Source organism: Micrasema longulum, unplaced genomic scaffold, assembly GCF_059751315.1.
Source record: "Micrasema longulum isolate JH-2025_06_02 unplaced genomic scaffold, ASM5975131v1 h1tg001603l, whole genome shotgun sequence".
Taxonomy (NCBI): Eukaryota; Metazoa; Arthropoda; class Insecta; order Trichoptera; family Brachycentridae; genus Micrasema; species Micrasema longulum.
The window spans coordinates 159,190-179,883 of record NW_028278784.1 but is presented as its reverse complement, the minus strand read 5'-3'; the positions used below and the strand labels follow the sequence as shown (position 1 = coordinate 179,883).

The window sequence follows — 20,694 nt, the reverse complement described above, 5'->3', positions numbered from 1 at the left end:
CAAGAGTATCATAATAATAACGTACACTCGTAGATCTGTCTTACACTCAGGTTTTTCAAATGCAATATGTTTATTATCTTAAAAAATAACAGATTTTATTAGGTTTGCAAGACTTAAATTAACACAAAACATGTGTCTTAGAAAGGGTTGAATTAGTTTTCATATTTTTTTTAAATTTCATTTACTAATGTTTTCCATTCTATACAGTAGTTATTTTATCCACTTATTCATATTGTTTTATTTTATACATAATAAGTTTATACTGTAAATGTGTTTAGTTGTTCTAGAATTGAAATCATGTTGGTTTATTTTGATCCTCGATCAACACAGCACAAACTATGGCTTGCATGCACCAATGTCCCGATTGTGTCGTATTGTAAACTCGAGACAAGATCTGGACTTTTTTGGTGCAAGTCTTTATAGATTTAAAAATTTACTAAGATAGACCGGATCTTGTCTTGAGGTAATAATTTATTTATTTTTGTCCTAGCTTTAATTTTATTTATTTCGAATACAAACAGATGTACAGGTTAAATTAATATTTAAAAAAAAAACTAAATAAAAGATAACATAGTAGGGCCTGCCATCCAATTATATGTATTCACTAAATAATACTGTAATAAAGCGACGACGGCTTAAAGTTTAAACTATAAAAAAAATATTTATACTATATATTAAAATAAGATAAATATGGACAAAACAAGGAGATAGTGGAAAGGAAAAGAAGGAAATTGATAAGGAGTGGTAAAGGAAAGTAAGAGTGGAAATTATTATTATGAGAAATTGTATTTACCATTGTTAGAATGAACTGCATAAGTCCGTCAAATAAATAAATAACTTAGATGTGGATTTTGTGGTCAAATTTGATTGAATTATGCTGTACATTTTTATTCACATATTTAGATAATTTATAGCAGATTTTATTCGGTAATTTAGTAAATTGGAAATACCGCCTTCATGGTAAATGAATGGTTTTTTTTCGTCGATAACAAAGTAATTTTGTGCAACGGGGATCTAAGGTGTTAAACGGTCGTTATTAACGGAAATCGGCTTTCAAATCTGTCTGAGAACACTTTGTATAGGATGTATTAGTTTCATGGCATTCTAATACTTAGGCACTAGTATCCGAAGGTTGACCATTAAGGTGACTCGTCAAAATACTACATTTGTTTGATCACTCGATTCTCTGTTCGCTGCCTCGGCGCTTTTTGCTGACCCAAATCTTTCGAAACAAAGCCGCAAAATTATCACGGAGGCGAGATTGAGAAATTGAAACAACGCGTATTTTTTTAATTCGTCAAATTCGCAAAAAATATTTCGAGTTACGTCGCACACGGGTGTGACAGAAAAAAGGCTCCGACAGGTAAGCAAGACGACCACAAATAGTCGATAAATCTCATCCTCGTCAAATCGATTCGAAATTGATTTCGGAAATAATTGCGGTATTCTCGAGAATTCCATTTGGCTATTGAGAAACGAGACGGAAAATCGGAGAAATGTGAAAATATAACGAATTGTACTGAAATGCTTCGATTTGGTTATTATTTTTATGAACGTTATCTTATCGCGTTTAAACAGATCGTATCACTATCACAGTAAACCGAGCAGAAAAGTGAATTTTAAACATGTTTTAAAGTGACATCATCGACACAACTGCATTATTATAACGGTAAAGGTTCGTTACCTTCGTTTTGTCTCGTTTACTGCTCCTGAGGATGATGCCGTCGTTCTCCACGTAGTCGGGAACCTCCTTCCTGTTGGAGAAGTTGAACACCATGGAGTTGTCCTGCTGCCAGTGGGGCTTCCTGCCGGCTGCCCTGGTACCGTTACTGGCCAGCACACTCCCTTCCTTCACCGCACTTCCACTCACCACCACCTCCTTCACCCCCAGGAGGATCACACTCTGCACTCGCTTCTTCCCCTCGCACTTCTTGTCCGCCCGGTTCTCCGGGCCGTCCAACATGGTCACTGTCACTTTCTTCAGAGGTCGCTCCGAGGATTTCGAGGTGTTGATGAGGTTTTTCTCTATCTCCCTGCTGGTCAGCGCGGGCGGCGGAGACGGGGAGTCGTAGTGCACCAGGGCGGGGCTGCTCTCGGGGTCCGGCCGGGTCGCCACTACTAGCCTGTCTTTTTCCTTCTTTTTCGTCGCCGCTAACAGCACCGGGCTGAGGACAATGGGGGGTGTGGCGGGCGACACCGGGGACACGCGCGGGGAGGGGGGCGCCCCGTTCCCCGCACAGTCGAGCACTTCGGGTCTGATCTCCACTTCCGGGGATTTCACTTTGTTCAGCGCGACGGGCGCTGATATTTTGGCACTGGGTAAATAGGATTTTTTCGCGAGACTGTCGCCACTCACGCCGTTGTGGCCGCCGAACGCGTACTGCGTCGTTGTGCCCGCGCGCGATGTGTTCTCCAGCGCGGGCTCGCCGACGGCCTTGGCGGCGGGCGCCGAGTCCTCTCCGTTCACTTCGAACACCGCTTCGTCCTCGGACGAGGAGTCGCTCGTGTCTCTGTCCGACTCCGGACTCCGCGCGTCGCGGTCGGGTCGTCCGTGCGGGGCGAGGGGCGCGATGAGAGATATCTCCGTAGTGGCGGGAGGAGAGATCATTTCGGGATCGGGAGTAGACGAGCGCGCGAGCGGGGCGTCTCCCCGGGGGCTGTCCGCGCCGTTCTCCGCGGGAGGCTTTCCTCGGACGGGGGAGTCCGGCGGGCTCGCGCGAGGAGACGGGATGGGAGAGTTCGAATCTAGCGATTTGTTATCCCGGATAAATTGGAACTCTTTTTTGGTGACGGGCGCCGTCTCTATCTGGGCCAGGATGACGGGGTGCCGGTTGACGTACACGGGACTGACGGATCTGTCTCCGAAGTCCGCATCCTTCTGGAGGGGTAGCTTCTTGGGCGACGGAGGAGGGCGCGCCATCAGGGACGGGGTGGTCTGGGTGGCGGCGCTGGCGGGGCGCCGGTCGGGGGACAGGAGCGGGCCCCGCGGAGGAATCGCGGGGCGAGGACCACCGTTGACCAGACTTGGCTTTCCGTTGGAGAAGTGCTTCATCTTGTCGGCGACCTGACCCGTCTGCGCGGGAGTTTTAGTCCTCTTGACGGGATGGCCCTCGAATATCTTGAGTGCGTGCTTGACGAGGTCCGGCGGGGGGCGCTCCGCCTCCTTCAGCAGCGGACGCGGGCGCTTGGGGCGCTGCGCGGGCGGCGCGGGCGGCGGCGAGCACGGCGGCGAGGGCGGCGGGCTGGGCGGCGGCGAGGGCGGCCCCTCGCGGCGCACGAGCGCGTCCACGGAGCGCGCGCGCTTCACGGCGTCCGGCGCGCGCGCGGGCCGGCGCGGGCGCGCGGGCCGCGGCGGCGGCGCGGGTTCGTCCAGCCCGTGCTCCAGGCTGGCGGCCCTGCGCAGGCCGGGCGGCGCCGCCTCCCGCAGCGCCAGGCGCAGGTAGCGCGAGCGCAGCCGGGTCACGATGCCGGGCCCGTAGGTGAGCTCCTCGGCCGCGTCCGGCGGCGGCAGGCGGTAGAGCGCGGGCGCGGGCGCCTGCAGCAGCATGTCGGCGGGAGCGCGGCGCGCGGCGGACTGAGCCCCGCTAGCGCCGCCGGGCCCCGCGCGCCTCCTCCGCAGCAGCTCCCGCTTCCACTGCGGCACCCCCTCCGCCTCCATCCCTCCCCGGCAGCGGACCTGACACACACAACAGAACGGTTTATGACCCCGCGCTTCTAGCGATTATACATCATATTTCGAGTTCGGATGAACTTCATTATGCCTCAACGGTAAAAAAATATACGCAACTATCGGCACCCTGATCTGTACAACTTCTTATCGAAATTTGTATTTATTTGGAAAAACAACAGCTTTTACATAACTTACATCATTATATATTTTTATACATAAATACATAATATTTACCTAAGTATTAGTTTTAAATAATATTACATATTTTTATTATTTAATGTTATTCAAAATTGTTTTCTTAGTTTTTTTTTTAACTTGTTCAAAGTATTTCTAATACGAAAATATAATTTTTTATCGATAATTCTATAATTGGTAATATTTTATTTTTTAATATAATTTATCTTTTTTAGACTTCCTTATTTGTTAATTAAAAATATTGTTTTGAATGCTCTGTATTACTTATAATTTGCTTACATGTATGTATATTTAATTGTATTTGTAACTAATATGTAAAAGGAACTATGTGCCGTTTATTTCAATAAAATAAAATCAAATATAATTTATATACATAGAAGATAAGGGTACATTTTTTTATTTATTTATCTTTAATTTATTTAATTAGGAAGGTAAACATAAACAGGAAATTAAAAAAAGGAAAAATATTAAAACCCACTAAATAGCGAAACCGGCTTGTCAGCAGGTTTCTTATTTTTCCTTAAAAAAGTTAAAGAAATTATATAAATTTAAAAATAAATATTTATAAGTAGATAATACGTATTTTTTACACAAAGTTAATTGACAAAAATTTAAATAAATGAATGTAAACATAAAATAAAAATCAATATAAAACCTTGTTACATATTAGCCTTCGAATTATTTGAATTTTTTAATTATTGAAATTGAAATTGTAAAATCAGTCAATAATCATTTTCCTCAGCTGCTATATTTATTTTTGTTAGTTAGAAGAAAACAACAGCCATTGTAATAGTAAAAAAAAATATTTACAAATAAACCAAAATTATAGGATGTAAGTTAATTTCGGAGAACGATAACCTATAAACAACTATTCTACTGTAATATATACGCGTGAACCGTTAAACTAACTTACGCAAACCTGACTTGGAAATATTTTCAAACAACGATCTACTTTGATGGAATTCAACAAAAAATACGTAAATAAATATTAACTCTTTTTTTTATTTTTTTATTTGAAAATTTATTTATAAACCCTTACGGATTATAACATTCATTTTACATAAAATAATACATACATTTTTCATTTATACTCTGTTGTTTAAAATAATATTTTTTACATCTTTTGTAAAGTTTGTCTGAGTCTTTTGTTGAGTTTTGTCTGGTAGTTTATTGTATAATTTCAGTCCCTGGTTCATTGGTCTTGATTGTCCTTGTCTTGTTTTAAAAAGTTGTATATGGTATTTGTCTGATATTCTCGTATTATGTCCATGTTGACTACAATTTTTTATTAGTTTTAGTTCTTCGTCTACAATTACATTAGTGGCTAATTTATGGATAAATTTTAATGATTCTAGTTGAAAGAGTTCAGTTATATTTAATTGCTTAGTTTGTTTAAAAAGTTCTCTAGTTGCAGTTAAATAGAGAAGGTCATATACTAACTTTAATATTTTATTTTGTTGTCTTTGTAGTCTGTTTATGTCATTTTGATATCCTGCTCCCCATAATAGTTGCGTATAACATATTTTAGTTTTTACATAGGCTTCTCTCTTAAACTCACCGATAATAAAAGTAATAAAATATAAACGAAGAGATTAAAGATAAAATAAATTCTCACGAAAAATGGAGGACATGGGAAAGTTGCGAATAGAATAATTTAACCCTCAATATTTTACGTAATATTCATGCAGAATAATATTTCCAAACTCGGTCATTTACGGCTGACTGTAATAGTACTAAAAGTGTCTAACAATAAATAAAAGATTTATTATCAACAGATAAGAAAAGATAATGGCAGATTCCTATCACATACTTTAACCAAAAGATGTTATTAATGTTTTTTTTACTAAATAAAGTAAGGCGACTTAAATAAAGTTCAACAAATAATAAATGAGGTTTATATTTTTACTTTTAGTGTCAGTGCTGAAATACGAAATTTAATGGCAAAAAAGTACTTGCAACTCCATTTAAGTTGATAGCCTTAAAAATTTGATTTAAAAACGCAATTATTAAATTTTTAAAAAATATGTGTTTTATTTTCTTTATGTTTTATTAATAAATTTCATAAAAGGTACATGTTTAAAAAAAAAAAGTATACAGATCTACTTTTATACATCTAGTAAATGTTATCACTGTAACTCTTCAAAAAGAGACTAACTATTGTGCTCGGAGAGTGACTTAAACTGTTGTAGTTGTTTATTTATAAGAGTTTATATAATTTTAAATATACGAGTACATGAGAAAAAAAAATACATAGGATATATAAAGAAAACAACATAAAACATTAAAACGTAATGTAGTTTTTACACGTGTTCGAAAAAATTCTTTAGATGTATTTTAAATTTATTCATTGATATATTATTTTTAATAGTTTTTAGTTCATTGGGGAGATTATTATAATTTATTACATCTTTGAAGACAAAGCTATTTTGACCATGACTTGTGCGGAACTTTAAGAGTAAAAAGCTTTTTTTAAATTATTGATTTTTAAAATATTCCTTAATCTAATAAATATGTATTTACATTTTTTAATTCGTTTAACTAGTTCACTAATATGGTCTTCCATTTTAAGTTTTGGTCTATGTATACACCAAGATATTTAATTTTATCTGTTGTATCAAGTACTGAACATGGTAGATCGCAGTTAGTTTTGTTGTAATTGCTTTGGTTAATTGTTTGATTTAAAAAATAATGCCCAGTAGAAGACCCGCGCCAAAGCAGACTAACATATATGTTTATTGATATATCGCCATATATACGTATACACAAGGCAACAAATCCTGTCCTGACCCTGATCAGCCTCTCTATAATAATGGACAGAGGGTTGAGAAAGTTGACAGCTTTAAATACTTGGGAGTTCACATAAATGAGGATGGAAGCATGATCAAAGAGCTCGCAACCCGCCTAGGAATTGCTGGAGCAACTTTTAACATGATACGTGTTGTCTAGAACTCTAGTCTATACTCGATTAAAACGAAATGACGATTATTCAAGTCTTGTATAATGCCAGTACTCCTTTATGGGTGCGAATATTGGCACCTTACCAAAGCTCAAAACACCAAACATCTGAGTTTTGAGAGTGTTTTAGAAGAATATAAAGTTTAAGGTGGTTCGATATTAACTAACATTGAAGTCCGAGAACGGACGCAGTAGCATCCTTGAGTCTTGAGGGTGCGGCGGTGGACGTGGCTTAGACACGTGCTGCGCATGCCTCAAGAGAACCTAAATCCAAGTTGCCTTTTCTTTAAACCTGCGGGCTCACGCCGTCCTGGAAGGCCGTCGATGACGATCTTTCGACTTTATTCGGCGGAACTAAGGGGCACTGGATTGGCGTGGAAGAGGCGAAAATGCTGGCTGGCGATAGGGTCTCGTGGAGGCAACTGGTGATGTCCACATGCTCCACTTAGGAGCGGATGTGGAAAAGAAAAATAAGAATATTCGTAGGAACTTCATTGGGTACAAAAATTCCCGTCCTAAAGCAAGTAATATAAAACATGGATAATATTATAGATAATAAACTTTAAGATATTTTTTTAAAAATAAACTTTTTTTTCCTTATTTGTGCATGTAGTGTTTACACAGGTCTTATAGTATATTTATTATTTATATAGTTTAAACTTTAAGCCGTCGTCGCTTTATTACAGTATTATTTAGTGAATACATATAATTGGATGGCAGGCCCTACTATATATACATTTTATATAGTTTTTTTTGAAAATATTCAATTTAACCTGTACATCTGTTTGTATTCGAAATTAATAAAATAAAACAAAATAAATAAAAATATCGAGGCTTTACTGACCGAATGCATGAAGTCATTAAAACAAGTTCCGAGATAATCGCATGTAAAGCTTTTTTATTCTTTGAACTGAGTATTTCTCCAACAATTTTCTCTTTTTTTTGCTTTGAAAGAGTAATCTTTATTCTAGGCATAGCATAAAATTTGAAATCAACATCTTACAGCTATATTCGAAAAATATTAAGACTGTCGACTTAATTCATTAAGTTAGTATAGCCTCGATACAGTTAATGAACAATATCTGAACAAAACAAATTGTGATTATTATACCAATGTCGTATGTATTGTTTATTGTTTGTGAACCATAATAAATAAAATCGTTTGGTTTTAAATATGGGGATTTTACATGACATTCTTAATGGACGTCTTGATAGTCCTGTTCTGGTTTCTGAGTTGGCCCTTAATGTACCTGGCTACCGCACCCGTCACACGAATCTATCTCTTTTCCATGTACCTACAGTTCGCACCAACCATGCACAGAACTCTCCTCTGATTCGCTTGGCGCGTAATTATAATGTATTTTTTTAATAGCATAGATATATTTAACTGCAGTTAACCCACTTTTAAAATAAGAATTAAAAAAACTATTATTAGAAAAAACTGTTTCTATTCACTCATATCAAACCCTTAACCCATGTGATTTAATGTTAAATAATATATTATAATTTGTTTTTAAAAAGGTCTCCGAGATATGTCCATTTTTGTTTTAATTATGTTCAACAAAATGTATTTTTATTTTTTATCTGATAATCTTTAATTGTATCAATCCCAGAATGAGTTTGCTAACTCATGGGAATACAATTGTGTTTTTGTACATTTTTGTATTTTGAAATAAAAAAAATAAAAAAAACACACACTCACCCTGTCCATAAACCCACCCTCACACCCATATTCACATACCTACCAAAACCACACTCCACTCACTTACCCACGCATCCTCACACACAAAAACTCGCACACATGCACTTCTACATGTATTAATATCTAACTGAACTGGATTTATGTGGAAAACTGATTTGGCTTAATTTTATGTTTTTTATAATGTACATATTTTTTTTGGATTGCTGTTGTTTTTCGGAATAAACAAAAATTAAAAAAATAAATAAAAAAGAAACTTAACATTCAAATTATTAATTATGACTTCTCATATACAAGTATACATCGTGCCTATCTTTATTTTCAATCTTAATTTTGATTTCACCAATGGTTGTATGTATTTGGTTATATATTATTGAAATCGGGTTGTGGTCCTGTGGCTGGTGTCTCGGACTCACAGACCGAAGGTCCGTGGTTCGAATCCCACTCTACCCCAACTTGATTCCATTTTCTAATAGTGAGTTATTTACAACTCGTTGAAAATGGCCCTCAAAATTAAATATTTGGGTAAATCATAAGAACGCAAATATTTCTTTAAAAAAAATAAAAAAATATTTTCAATTTTATTTATTTAAATGTATGTAGTACATACATACTACGTGCATTACAAAATATAAAATGTTTATTCGTAGATATAAAAATAACACGTGGGTATATATAATTAATATATAATTAATATTGTAATATATATTTTTTTTTACATGTGGAATGATGCGGAGTGGCTGTTTAAAGGTACGCTTTTTTTAATGTTGTATTTAGTAATGTATAAAAAACTATAATTGGCCTATAAATTTTGGTTTATTTTTAAATATTGTATTTTTTTGTTATAATGGCTGTTGATTTCTTTTAATAAATGAATAATATCTTGAGAATATGTTAAAAAAGTAAGAGAATCTTGAAACGAAAAATATCAATGTCCAAAGCAATATTGTTCAACATAGAGGTAGCCCTTCCAACAGGCGTAACCATTGGCAGGTCGGTCCTGTTTATTGGAATGTTGAAGGGCCTATGTTGACGCCATCTAAGGTAAATTATCCGGAACATAAAAGCAAATGCTCCGCATAGTTTCAGGGTCGTCGACAGTACCGAGCAACATTCGAAACAAATGCGTAGTCAGACACACATCCCTTTTAGTCTTTAAACTGTGGTAATGTTGATTTATATCACTTGTAAAAACCAATGTATGCAGGCATTTACAATTTATAATTATGTGCATTTATATTATGTGCATTGTTATTATTAGAGCACACATAAGAATATGTTTTTGCCAATAAACGCTGTTTTTCGGCACTGAACTGAAAAAAAAACATACAAAACTAAACAAAAGACAAACTTTTTAAAAGGCGTAAAAAATATGATTTTCAACAACAGAGTATAAATAAAAATTATACATTATTTTTGTAAAATGAATGTAATAATCCATATGAGTTAATAAATTGATTTCAAATAAAATTTAAAAAAAAAAAATGCGTCCAACCAATAATATATTTTATAGAATTAATACGTAATGTAATCGTTTTAAAATCAAATTTAGGAAGTAAATAAATGTTTTTTTTTTACAAAAACTGCGTAGCTGAAACTGGAATGTTTTCTCACTAACTCCAAAAAACATTATGTATTGAAAATAAACAAAACATTTTGATTGTTTTTAATGTAAAGCACGGAAAACATGTTTTACAATATTGTGTTCAAAACAATTATAATGTTTAATGAATTTTTAAAACATTATGTTTTTTGTAGTCAATTAGAAAAAAATGACATTTTCAGTTATGCAGTTCTTGTAAAAAAAAAACCGTGAAAATGGCAAATAAAATATAATATAAAGAAAGAAAACGAAAAACACAAAACTAATTACGTGGATATTTTTGCATGAATTACTTGCAAATAATTGCTCATTATTGTTGAATTTTCATCGTTAAATTGAAAATACAGAACTCTGCTTTCTATTGACCCAGAGGTTTTAAACTGGTATAACTATAATATTTTGAGTTTGTTCAAATTTTTGTAGACAATGACTGGATTTAACTCCCTGGGGAGCTGTTTATATTAACATATTACAACAGAGATGAAGAACATTTAAGATAAGGTAATATCTCACCCGCATAAATAAAGGTTTCAGCTCTTGAACTTCACAAACATCAACAGATGAAAGAATTGAGGGAATATAGATGTTCAAATATGGGCAGAATGGTGAATGTTACACAGTGTGTAAAGTGGCCACTTAAACCAGCCATTGACAGGTCGTCAGCCCTGTAGATGCCTAGACTTCTATATTACCTTATCTTAAACGTTCTTCATCTCTGTTATAATATGTTGGTATAAGTATAATTATTATAATAACAGCTACATTTTATCTGCCTCGTGGTCAAATTGTCAGCACGGTTGACTACCATGCAAGAGGTCTCGGTTTCGATTCTCGACGTGTTCAATTCGAAATATTCATTTAATACATTATTTAATTTTTTTAAACGTATTTTTACACTAGAATATTTCGTTTTCACATCAGTCACTAGGATCCGATTTCAAACGCCATCTTCATCGGTACATATCGAGACGGTATAAAGTAAAATCGATATTTATGTACGAAGATTCGTATATTTGTATGAAAATTTGAAGTATCATCGTTTTTATTCATCAGTCTTGTCCTCTCCACTGCTGGATAAAGGCCTCTTCCAAACGTCTCCATTCATTCCTATCACCCGCTTTCATCATCCATGTTTTACCGGCTATAGAGCCAATGACATCGATCCATCTTTTCTGTGGCCTTCCAACACCTCTTTTGTTTGCCTATGGTCTCCACTTTATTATTCTGGGTGTCCACCTGCCATCATTTTGCCTCGCAAAGTGTCCTGCTCACTGCCATTTTAATTTTGCGGCACGATCCACGATATCCACGACTCCAGTTCGGCGCCTTATTTCTTCATTTCTTATTCTGTCTCTTAGACATACCCCGAGCTTTACATGGATCGTTGCGTGCATTCTAATTTCAAGCTACTCTCTGGTGTTACAGACATGGTTTCTAGTCCGTAAGTCGTCACCGGCAATATGCAAGATTCATAGATTTCTCTTTTAAAGCATATAAGGACTTCTTTATTATCAAAAATATATATTTATTTTAAAGAAACAAACAGTCGACAATGATACAGTAACATAAAAAAAAATACAGTTTAAAGACAGACCAGCAAAGTTTCTAAATAAGAATCATGCATATTATTAAATTGTGTTACAACAAAAGGGTGTGTTTATGTGTTAATGTGTATTAGTGTAGGAGTAAGTGTTCAGGTGTATGTAAGTGTGAGCATCATCAAATAGTAAGTGGGATCGTATCGCAGCCAGAAATAATAAGTATTAATTTATTATTAAATAAATTAAGAGGCATGTAAAATATATCAATAGATGAAAAAAAAGCATTATAGTTAGAGCAATAACGATAGAGGAGATATTTTGGACTACCGAAAGCAGCACATAGCTCTATTCTTTTTGGTAATTTCGCAGTCTGGTTATCTTTACCGAGTTTGACTTTGTGTCCTAGATATACGTATTCATCAATCACTGAGATTATATTATTGTTAATGAAAATGACTCTTCGTTGGTTACCCGTAATTAACAATGTTTACGAAAAAAAATAAGAATAATAAATAACGCCACTTGGACATAAATAATAGGATATTAATACAAATTAATATAACAATAACAATAAAAAATAAATAATGCATAAGAATACAAATAATATGTGTACCAATAAAACAAAGATAAACATTTTTTCATACACCTTGATAATATTATTGTGGATCAGTCGTTAGTGTTTTGGGACGCGGGCCACAGATTATCGACCAATGGCTAACTGTCAGTTAACACATAGTATTATTTTTCCAGTACAACGGGAAAAGCGAAATTATCACCACTCTCGAAGTAGATTAAGACGTCATATTCGATAATGGCTAATATTAAAATACAATATAAGTACTCGTGTATTGCCAATAACTTCTACAAACAGATGTGTTCGTAAAAAACTAAATAATTAGAATACCGTTAGATTCTGGACATTATTATATTATTTTATTTATTCAATACAGTAATTATCAAAGTGGGCGATAACGATCCTCGCGGGCGCTTGAGGCCTTCAGGGTAGCGGTAGAGGACGTAAAGAAAATTGGTGGCGTTAGGCTGGTCTAGTCGTCTAGTGTGGCGATAGCTGATTCAAAATGCGCGGCACTCCATACAAATATTGATCGCGTAGCGTCGCTGATGTGCAGCGACGCTGTAGTGCGGTTAGCCCTTAATGATAGTAGCTTGAGAAAATTAAAATTCGTATCCCTCAACGTACAACTTTGCTGCAACAATTATTTCATGTTGATATTTCAAGCACGAATAATAAGAATGCATCTTTGCCCAGAATTTTAAATAATTAAAACACGTTTTTTGCTGAAATAGATATATATTTCCCCTTTTCAAATAAATTTAAAGAAAATGCTAGAACCCTAATCAAAAATAATAATTATAATTTAATCTAACTGTACCTACCTAATATTATATTTTTTTGTAATTATTTTCTCTTGTTTGAAAGAAGAAAGAAGGGAGGACTGATAGCTCCGTATGGATCCGCCGGCGAAAGGATTTTTAAGTCCGAGTAAACAAAAAACTCATTTCATTTTTTTCATTATTTTATTATTATTGTCATATTTTATTTATTTTTTTACGTGCCTTCGGGTTATTCTCTGCATTTGAAATTAGAATGTACTTTCCTCACCTTAAGTTTTGTCTCTGCATACGGGTATTAGTCATTTTCTCTTGTATGTCCACGATATGTATATATATATATATTTATGTATTCATAAAAATACACATATATCACAAAAATAATAATAATAACGTATCCCAAACTCTATGAGGCCAAGAGCCCTGTGTTGAGTTGGGATACAACATAATAGAAAGTGGAAGCATGTACATTATTAAATAATAGCAAAAATAAACAGTAAAAATATTACATAAACACACATTTCAATAAAAATCTGGACAACATGCCAATATACTTAACTTGCTATATTATTTTAGTTTCATGTACAAATTACTAATAATTACTATGCCGTTATGTAAATATTTTTCTGTCCCAAAATGAGTCTGAGTTCCTTTTTTAAAAAAAATCACATAAACGACCGGAGGGCTTTCCCGGAGTGGGTGAAATCCAGACATTGTTTACAAACTAAGATGGATATGTTCTCATTATCACTATGGCAGCATCATCTGCATGACATGTGATGTTAATGGCCTTATCTCCCTTGAAGATTCACTACATTTTTCAATTCTTAAAAGCGTTTTTTTAAATATATTTATTCCTCTTGTGTAAGAAAAGGTTTTTGGCGTATATATTCTTGTGCTATATTTAGTTATAAAGTAGCTAAACTTGCTTTGTTTCTTTGTTGTTTTCAATATGTGTTATTTTCTAAATGTTAATATTATTTACGTCCCAAATTGAGTTGTTGTAACTCCTGGGAATGTAATTCAACATATTATACTTGTAGAATACTTTGTGTTATACGAATTATAAATAAAAAAATAAAAAATAAAATAAACATTTGGACAAACTCAAAAAAAAAGTAATAACATTTTTCGTTTGTTTTTATTTAATATGGTATTTAATTCAATGTATACAGAAACATGAAAACTTGAAAAACAATTATTCAAATATTTTTTATTTATTAATTAGATTTTTTATTTATTAATTTTATTTTTATTTAAACATGTTTAATTTAATTTGTTTAAATACACGATACGGCGTTAGTATACACGAAGAAAACGAAACAAATACCACAGCAAAAAAGAGGAAACTTCTTATGTTTCGTACGGGAAATCAAAAAAAATAAAATGTTAATAACATTTTTTTTTTAATATTTGAAATAAAAATATTGATAAAAAAACATTTAAATAAGGTTGACATTTAATACAAATATTAAAATAAATAAAACATGACCACTAAAGTCGTGCAATTTCTCCTCACTAACGCCACCTGTGGGTGATCGACAAATGTAGAAACTTGATCTATATAAATCAAAAAGTGGGGGTGTGAATGTATCTCGAAAGACACAATACAAAGAATTCAAAGGTTATTTCTCAAACGCTGCATTGTGCGAAGTAATGCCATGTGAAAGATGTGTGTGTTATTGTTTTTTACTGATAAGAAATAGAAAAATGAGAAATACAGAGAGCCGCAGACATGGTGACATTATGGAAAAAGAACAGTAAATAAACATTTCAAAATTGGTATTTGTTTTTATCACTTGTAAAAAAAATAATACATAACTTCAAATTGTGATAGATGGAAATAAGTTTATTGTATGTTTATTAAATCTTATTTGTAAAACCAACAAATATTGCAAGGGCTCAGAACTTATAATAGGTTTCCATTATTTGCATAGAGTAAGTAAAGAAATATCAAAAACTGAAGGCAAAATAAACATTCCACTGGTGAAAACTTCTTTAGCCTAAGGCATTTATTTTTTATTGGCATTCGTGTTTAAAATATGCTCCCACAACATTTATTATGCTTGGCTAAAAACAAATTTAAAATTCATACAAAAGTGGCTTTTAAAAATTAGGAGCCAATTGACGCAGTGATTAATACCTGTATGCAGAGACAAAACTTAAGGTGAGAAAAGTACATTCTAATTTCAAATGCAGAGAATAACCCGAAGGTGAAGACAATAGAATGTACTTTCCTCACTTTAAGGTTTGTCTCTGCATACGGGTATAAGAGTTTGTGTGTAATTCATCACATTTCGGGGGCTTAGGGTCATAAGGGCGAAACTACAAAAAATGCTGTTTTGTGTTAAGTACTAATCTGATATCCAAACAAAATATCCTATTAGTGACAAAAAGATGAAACTCATCAGATAAGTACCTAGATAAATTTGATTTTTGACCTAGATAAATTTGTGTGAAACTACAAATGAAGCATTTTGTTTAAAGTCAGAAGAATAAAACACCTTTTACATCATTTTGTTAATTTACTAATGTAAGCGCAAGTTAGGGTCATATAGACGAAAGCGTAGTTTCATATGTTTGTCTGTAAAACATTTTATGCTCTATTAACTGTATTTTTTATTTTCTTTATTTGTTACCTTTCAAAGACAGTATTATTTTTTGAAAACTGTTTTATCATTTATCTCAAAACTGTGTTTTTGTAGTTTCGCCCTCATGACCCTTAACCCCCGATTTTTTGTCAGTATGTCGTATTTAAAAAAAAAAGTTATTTTGCTAAATTTCATATATTATTATATTTCACTGGATTCTACTATTTTTCTAACAGTTTTTATCTTATAGGACTTTTTTGTAATTTTTTTTCTGTTTCTTCATTTTTGTAAGATTTAAAATTATTATTTCATCTTACATAGGATTTCCATATTTAAATCATCTCTACACATTCTAAGATACTAAATATGCTGTATTACAAAAAAATAAAATGCTGCCTACATCAGAACAGGTATTTACTATAACTATTTAGTGAGGATACAGTATCTGATATGTTTGCTTATAATTTAATTAAAATTATTTTTCATTGCGTAGATTTATGGATAGTACTATTAAGTGTGTTGAGCAGAAGTTGATTGAAATTTATGTTTGTGTAATATATTTTTTTTGTAGTATTCTTCAATAATATGCATGCTTCCACTTTCTATTTTGATTTATCCTAACTCAACACAAGGCTCTTGGCCTCATAGAGTTAGAGATACATTATTATTTGTTTTGTAAAATGTATCGTCATATGAATAAATAAATAAAATAAAATAATTTCACATAATTGTACTACATCAAAATTTACTTAATTGTACCCCTTTTCACTGTTTTGCAAACAAAAGATATTGTATTATTTACTATAATTAGTGCCAATTTTGACACTAAGCCGTACTGAACTGAATATTATGCATATCGACGCTGGAAAGGAAAAAGTTACCAAGTGACAGGTAGCAACTTTACAAAAGAGCCAATTAATAATTATTTTTTGAACTAATTAAGAATCTCTTATTTTAAATTTATATTTAAATTATGTAGAAGTCATGCCAAAATAATAACGCATTTATGAGATTTCATCATTAATAAAAAAAAGGTCTTCTGTAAAGTTGCTATGTGTCCCTTGGTATTCTTTTCCTTTCTAGCGTCGATATAATGATTGTATAAAAAAAAGGAAGAAATAAATTTGAAGAGAAATATAGTAAATGGTAAAGGATTAGGATAGAGGGATGCATGAAGAGGATAAAGAAGGGAAGGGGGAGTTAAAAAATATACTATTACCATCAAGACATTTCTATGAAGAGGTAGTATAAAGTATAAATGGAACCAAAATAAATAAATTAAAGTATTTAGTTTTAAAATGAACACATATAAACTTCATGGACCTTTGTCCAGTACATTTACAATCAATAATAATTGTTTGAAATAAAATACCTACATTCATATAAGTTATCTTCATTTTGTAGAATCTTGAACAATCTGAAAACCTGATAGTGAAATTGCTAATTGGTTGTAAAACAGGTGGTTGTGTGCCAAAGATATGTAATAAATCAATCAATATAAAACTTAAAATCAAATTAAGGCGAGAAGAGTTTATAAAAGACGTCAAGAAATTTACTGTTAGTTTTAAAATCTGCTCTTCCTTATGATCTAATTACAATAACACGAACAGTGGCAAAAACTGTATATTCACTCGTACAATTCGGTTACTAAAATCCATTACAATTATGGTATTTATCATCAATTTAACACTTTTGAAAGATTACTTAACTCTAACGACGCGCTTTGCACAAGTCACCAAAAAGATGAATTCCGGTTCCACAGAGGCAAATGATTGCCCTTTTTAGGTTAATTTCAAATACTGTTAAAAAAAAATTATATTAGGTTTTTACACTATCTGTTTTAATTATGAAACAACCAAAATTAATTCTAATATCTATACCTTAGAGGATAAAACAAAGAGCTCACTTTTTCTCGTTTTAAAGTTAAAAATGCACTAATTTGTATATGAATAAAACACCAAAGCCCACTTTTTCCGGTTTTGAAGTTAAAAATGCACTTATTTATATGTGAATAAAACACCAAAGCCCCGCCCCCTTTTTCCCATTTTGAAGTTAAAAATGCACTAATTTATATGTGATTAAAACACCAAAGCCCACTTTTTCCCGTTTTGAAGTTAAAAATTAAATATAAATCTTAAGTCCACTTTGTTTTAATGCACCGGTAGTCGCCTATATGCCATTTTAACATATACTATTTTATTTATTTTTTAATAATTATTTTATGAAAGTTCTTTATCTGTAGATTGAAATTGTCTTATTTGGTTCAAAAGTTATGATGTTTTGGAAATCGCAAAATCACATAATCTAGTTTCCTGAACATTTTGTTCTATGTAACTCCCAATGTTTACCCTTAACAGGTAAAGGTATTATTTAAAAATCTAGTCTTTAGACCATATATTTAAATATTTATAAGATAATGTAGAGTTATTTACTTCGAATCAAAGTAGTACATTTTACACCACTTATAGGATTGATATTAAATTTAGTAAGCAAACAATAAAAATAGTTTATTTTAAAGTAATGTATTTAGAATAAACATAAGAAGCATTGAATTTGTATTTTATCATTGATAAGAAAGAAGTTTATTTACATAGTAGTATCAACACAACACTGTATTTCAATGTTAAGCATATTTACTTTTATAAAGATTACATGGCAATTGTATAATGATCACTTTGTTATAATTATGAATACATTCGACTGGAGAAATGATTCGATATAGATTAAAATTACGATTAACCTGAGCTATCTCTAAAAATGAAAGTAAAAAAAAACTGCATGCGAAATCGTATTACTTAAGGCCAACAGGTTTTATAAGGTAAAAAATATTTGCAAGTGGAAATAAGGCACTGTCAAACCGACACAAGGTTGTTTTCTTTTAATTTTTAGTTAAGTAAATATAGTAATATGAAAGTAATAGATAAGATAAATAAAATATAACGAGCCTAATCGATATTCGATAAGATTAAGTGGGATGTGAGCTTTACTGGAATGGAAACTGAAAAGAATTGTGAATTGTCGCAGAACAGTGAACGATCGTATGTCATCACTATGCGCTCATTAATTGGACTAACATCTGGCAATTGAATGTTGTATCAATAAATTAATTTAGCCAACTGACATTTACACGTTAGCGAAAACATGGTAGGTGCACATGGACACGACAATTTAAACATATTTTTAAAGGTCACAAAAAAGGTTATTATAGTTACCTATTACTGGGCACACTTGTAAATATATCACATTTGATATTATCCTCACGCTTTAGCGGAAAGCGAAAGTAATTGCCAGGTAAAACTCAAAACACAGGCGGCGAACGCGAAACGGTTGCACGACGCTCGTGACTTCCGAACAAAATAAACGACTTATCTAGTCGATAATGCGCACACTATAGGTAGTAATTCTTCGAGGACTGAGCACGTTATCTACATTATCAATGATAAAATTAAGCCGAAACTGTTACTATCAATTGGCAGCCATGTTAAGTCTGTCGTAAAATTTTGACAAGTCCGTTTTCCGTGCATTTGTACAAAAACATTGTGGGTAGTTTGATGTCGGTAAAGCAGCGTCCTCCGGTGATTTTATTTAGCACTAAGTCGATAAAACAGATAATAACACAAAATGACAGTGATCAAATTATAATGATTTCAGTTTCGTCACAAATGTAAAATTAAAAAAATATATATATTAAGTCTACGTAATAAAAAATATCAAAGTTTTCTTCCTTTTAAATTTCAATTTCACTCCAACAAGTGGGAACACTAGTGAGTTAGAAATTTGTTATTTGGTTAACGTCGTTTACCAACAGATGGCAGTAACAACCGATAATCACAATTCGAAAAGTTGTTTGAGCGGGATTTTAAAAGTTTTGCTATTTTTTTAATATTGCATAAAAATATAAAATTATATTGTATTGAGTTTTTTATTGATAATGTACCCAGATTCTTTTAATATATGTGTGTGCAGTGATTAAACTTTATTACGCATCATTATATCACCGAGTAATGTTACAATAATATTGTCTCCATCCATTAGGTGATAAAAATATAAGAACTCAATTTTTTTATAATCTCGGTTACGACAAAAGAAAGACGGGTTTTCTCATTATTTCTGTGTTAACGTCGGTAGACGCCATTATTTATTTTATAACCTTGTAATAACAGCTACCATAAGACACCTGAACTGAGCAATGGGCAATGAAGAAAATTGTAAAAGGTCGGAAAATATCATAATAAAATGGCAGAGAAAATATATATTTGTGGTCGACAACAACTTCGTTTATAGTTATATAATAAATTATCATCACTTACAGGATTTTTTCTAAAGACGCTAGAAATATATTTGCGTGTATAGGCCACATACGGCGCAATGAGTACAGTAATTGCTAATAAATACGTCAATCGAAACTAGATTGGTAGCGCAGAACGGAGTTTTAGTTTTAACATTTTCGTATGGAAGTGAAGCATGGAAATGCCAGAGGAAGGGTAAACAGCGAACGCGTGAAAATATTAGGTAGCATTTTTGAAATGGAGACGCGTAGTATTGCGTCTAAATGTGAATTTGATAACCAAAAACTGTACCTGTTCGTTTCTTTCGATAATTCAGAATTGAAAAAGTAATTCACAAACATATGAACTATCAAACGAAGGTAGTAATTATTTGCAAATCGCTCAGTACCATAGAATTATAATATACTTTAAAATAGGCCAGAGACCGCATACGCGCATCAAACCTAAGGTGATTAAACTACCCATAAATGAGTAGTTTTACGTTTTGACCATTAGTTCCTTTGTAGACCTCGCGTCTCTCAGTACGCAACTCCCGATTTGAATTCAACTATGCCGTATTGTGTCGTTTTAAAGTGTAGACATACTGCTGGGAAAAAAAAGAAACAGGATGGGATCACATTTCATGTGTAAGTAGCAAATTCACAAATTAATTTAAATACTTTGCCATCTGTCAGATTGTCAAAGAAAACAAAACATTACTAGCCATTTAACAATCCACAAATATCAAAAACACTTTATTTCGGACATGTACGCAGTATCCTTGAATATTGTTCCACTGTCTGGTCTCCTTCATATTCC

The 20,694-nt window shown here is 33.5% G+C and overlaps 1 protein-coding gene across 1 annotated transcript in view; it reads right to left on the bottom strand.

Moving 5' to 3' along the window:
• Positions 1-19,112, bottom strand: part of LOC148274710 (uncharacterized) — an 82,340-nt gene extending 63,228 nt beyond the window's left edge. The window contains exons 1-2 of the mRNA XM_088236762.1: positions 18,820-19,112; positions 1,685-3,676 (exon numbers count right to left, since the gene is read on the bottom strand). Of these exons, the coding sequence (XP_088092888.1) occupies positions 1,685-3,658 (1,974 nt within the window). The 5' untranslated portion in view covers positions 3,659-3,676; positions 18,820-19,112. The remainder of the gene's footprint in view (positions 1-1,684; positions 3,677-18,819) is intronic.
• Between the last annotated feature and the right edge of the window lie 1,582 nt (positions 19,113-20,694).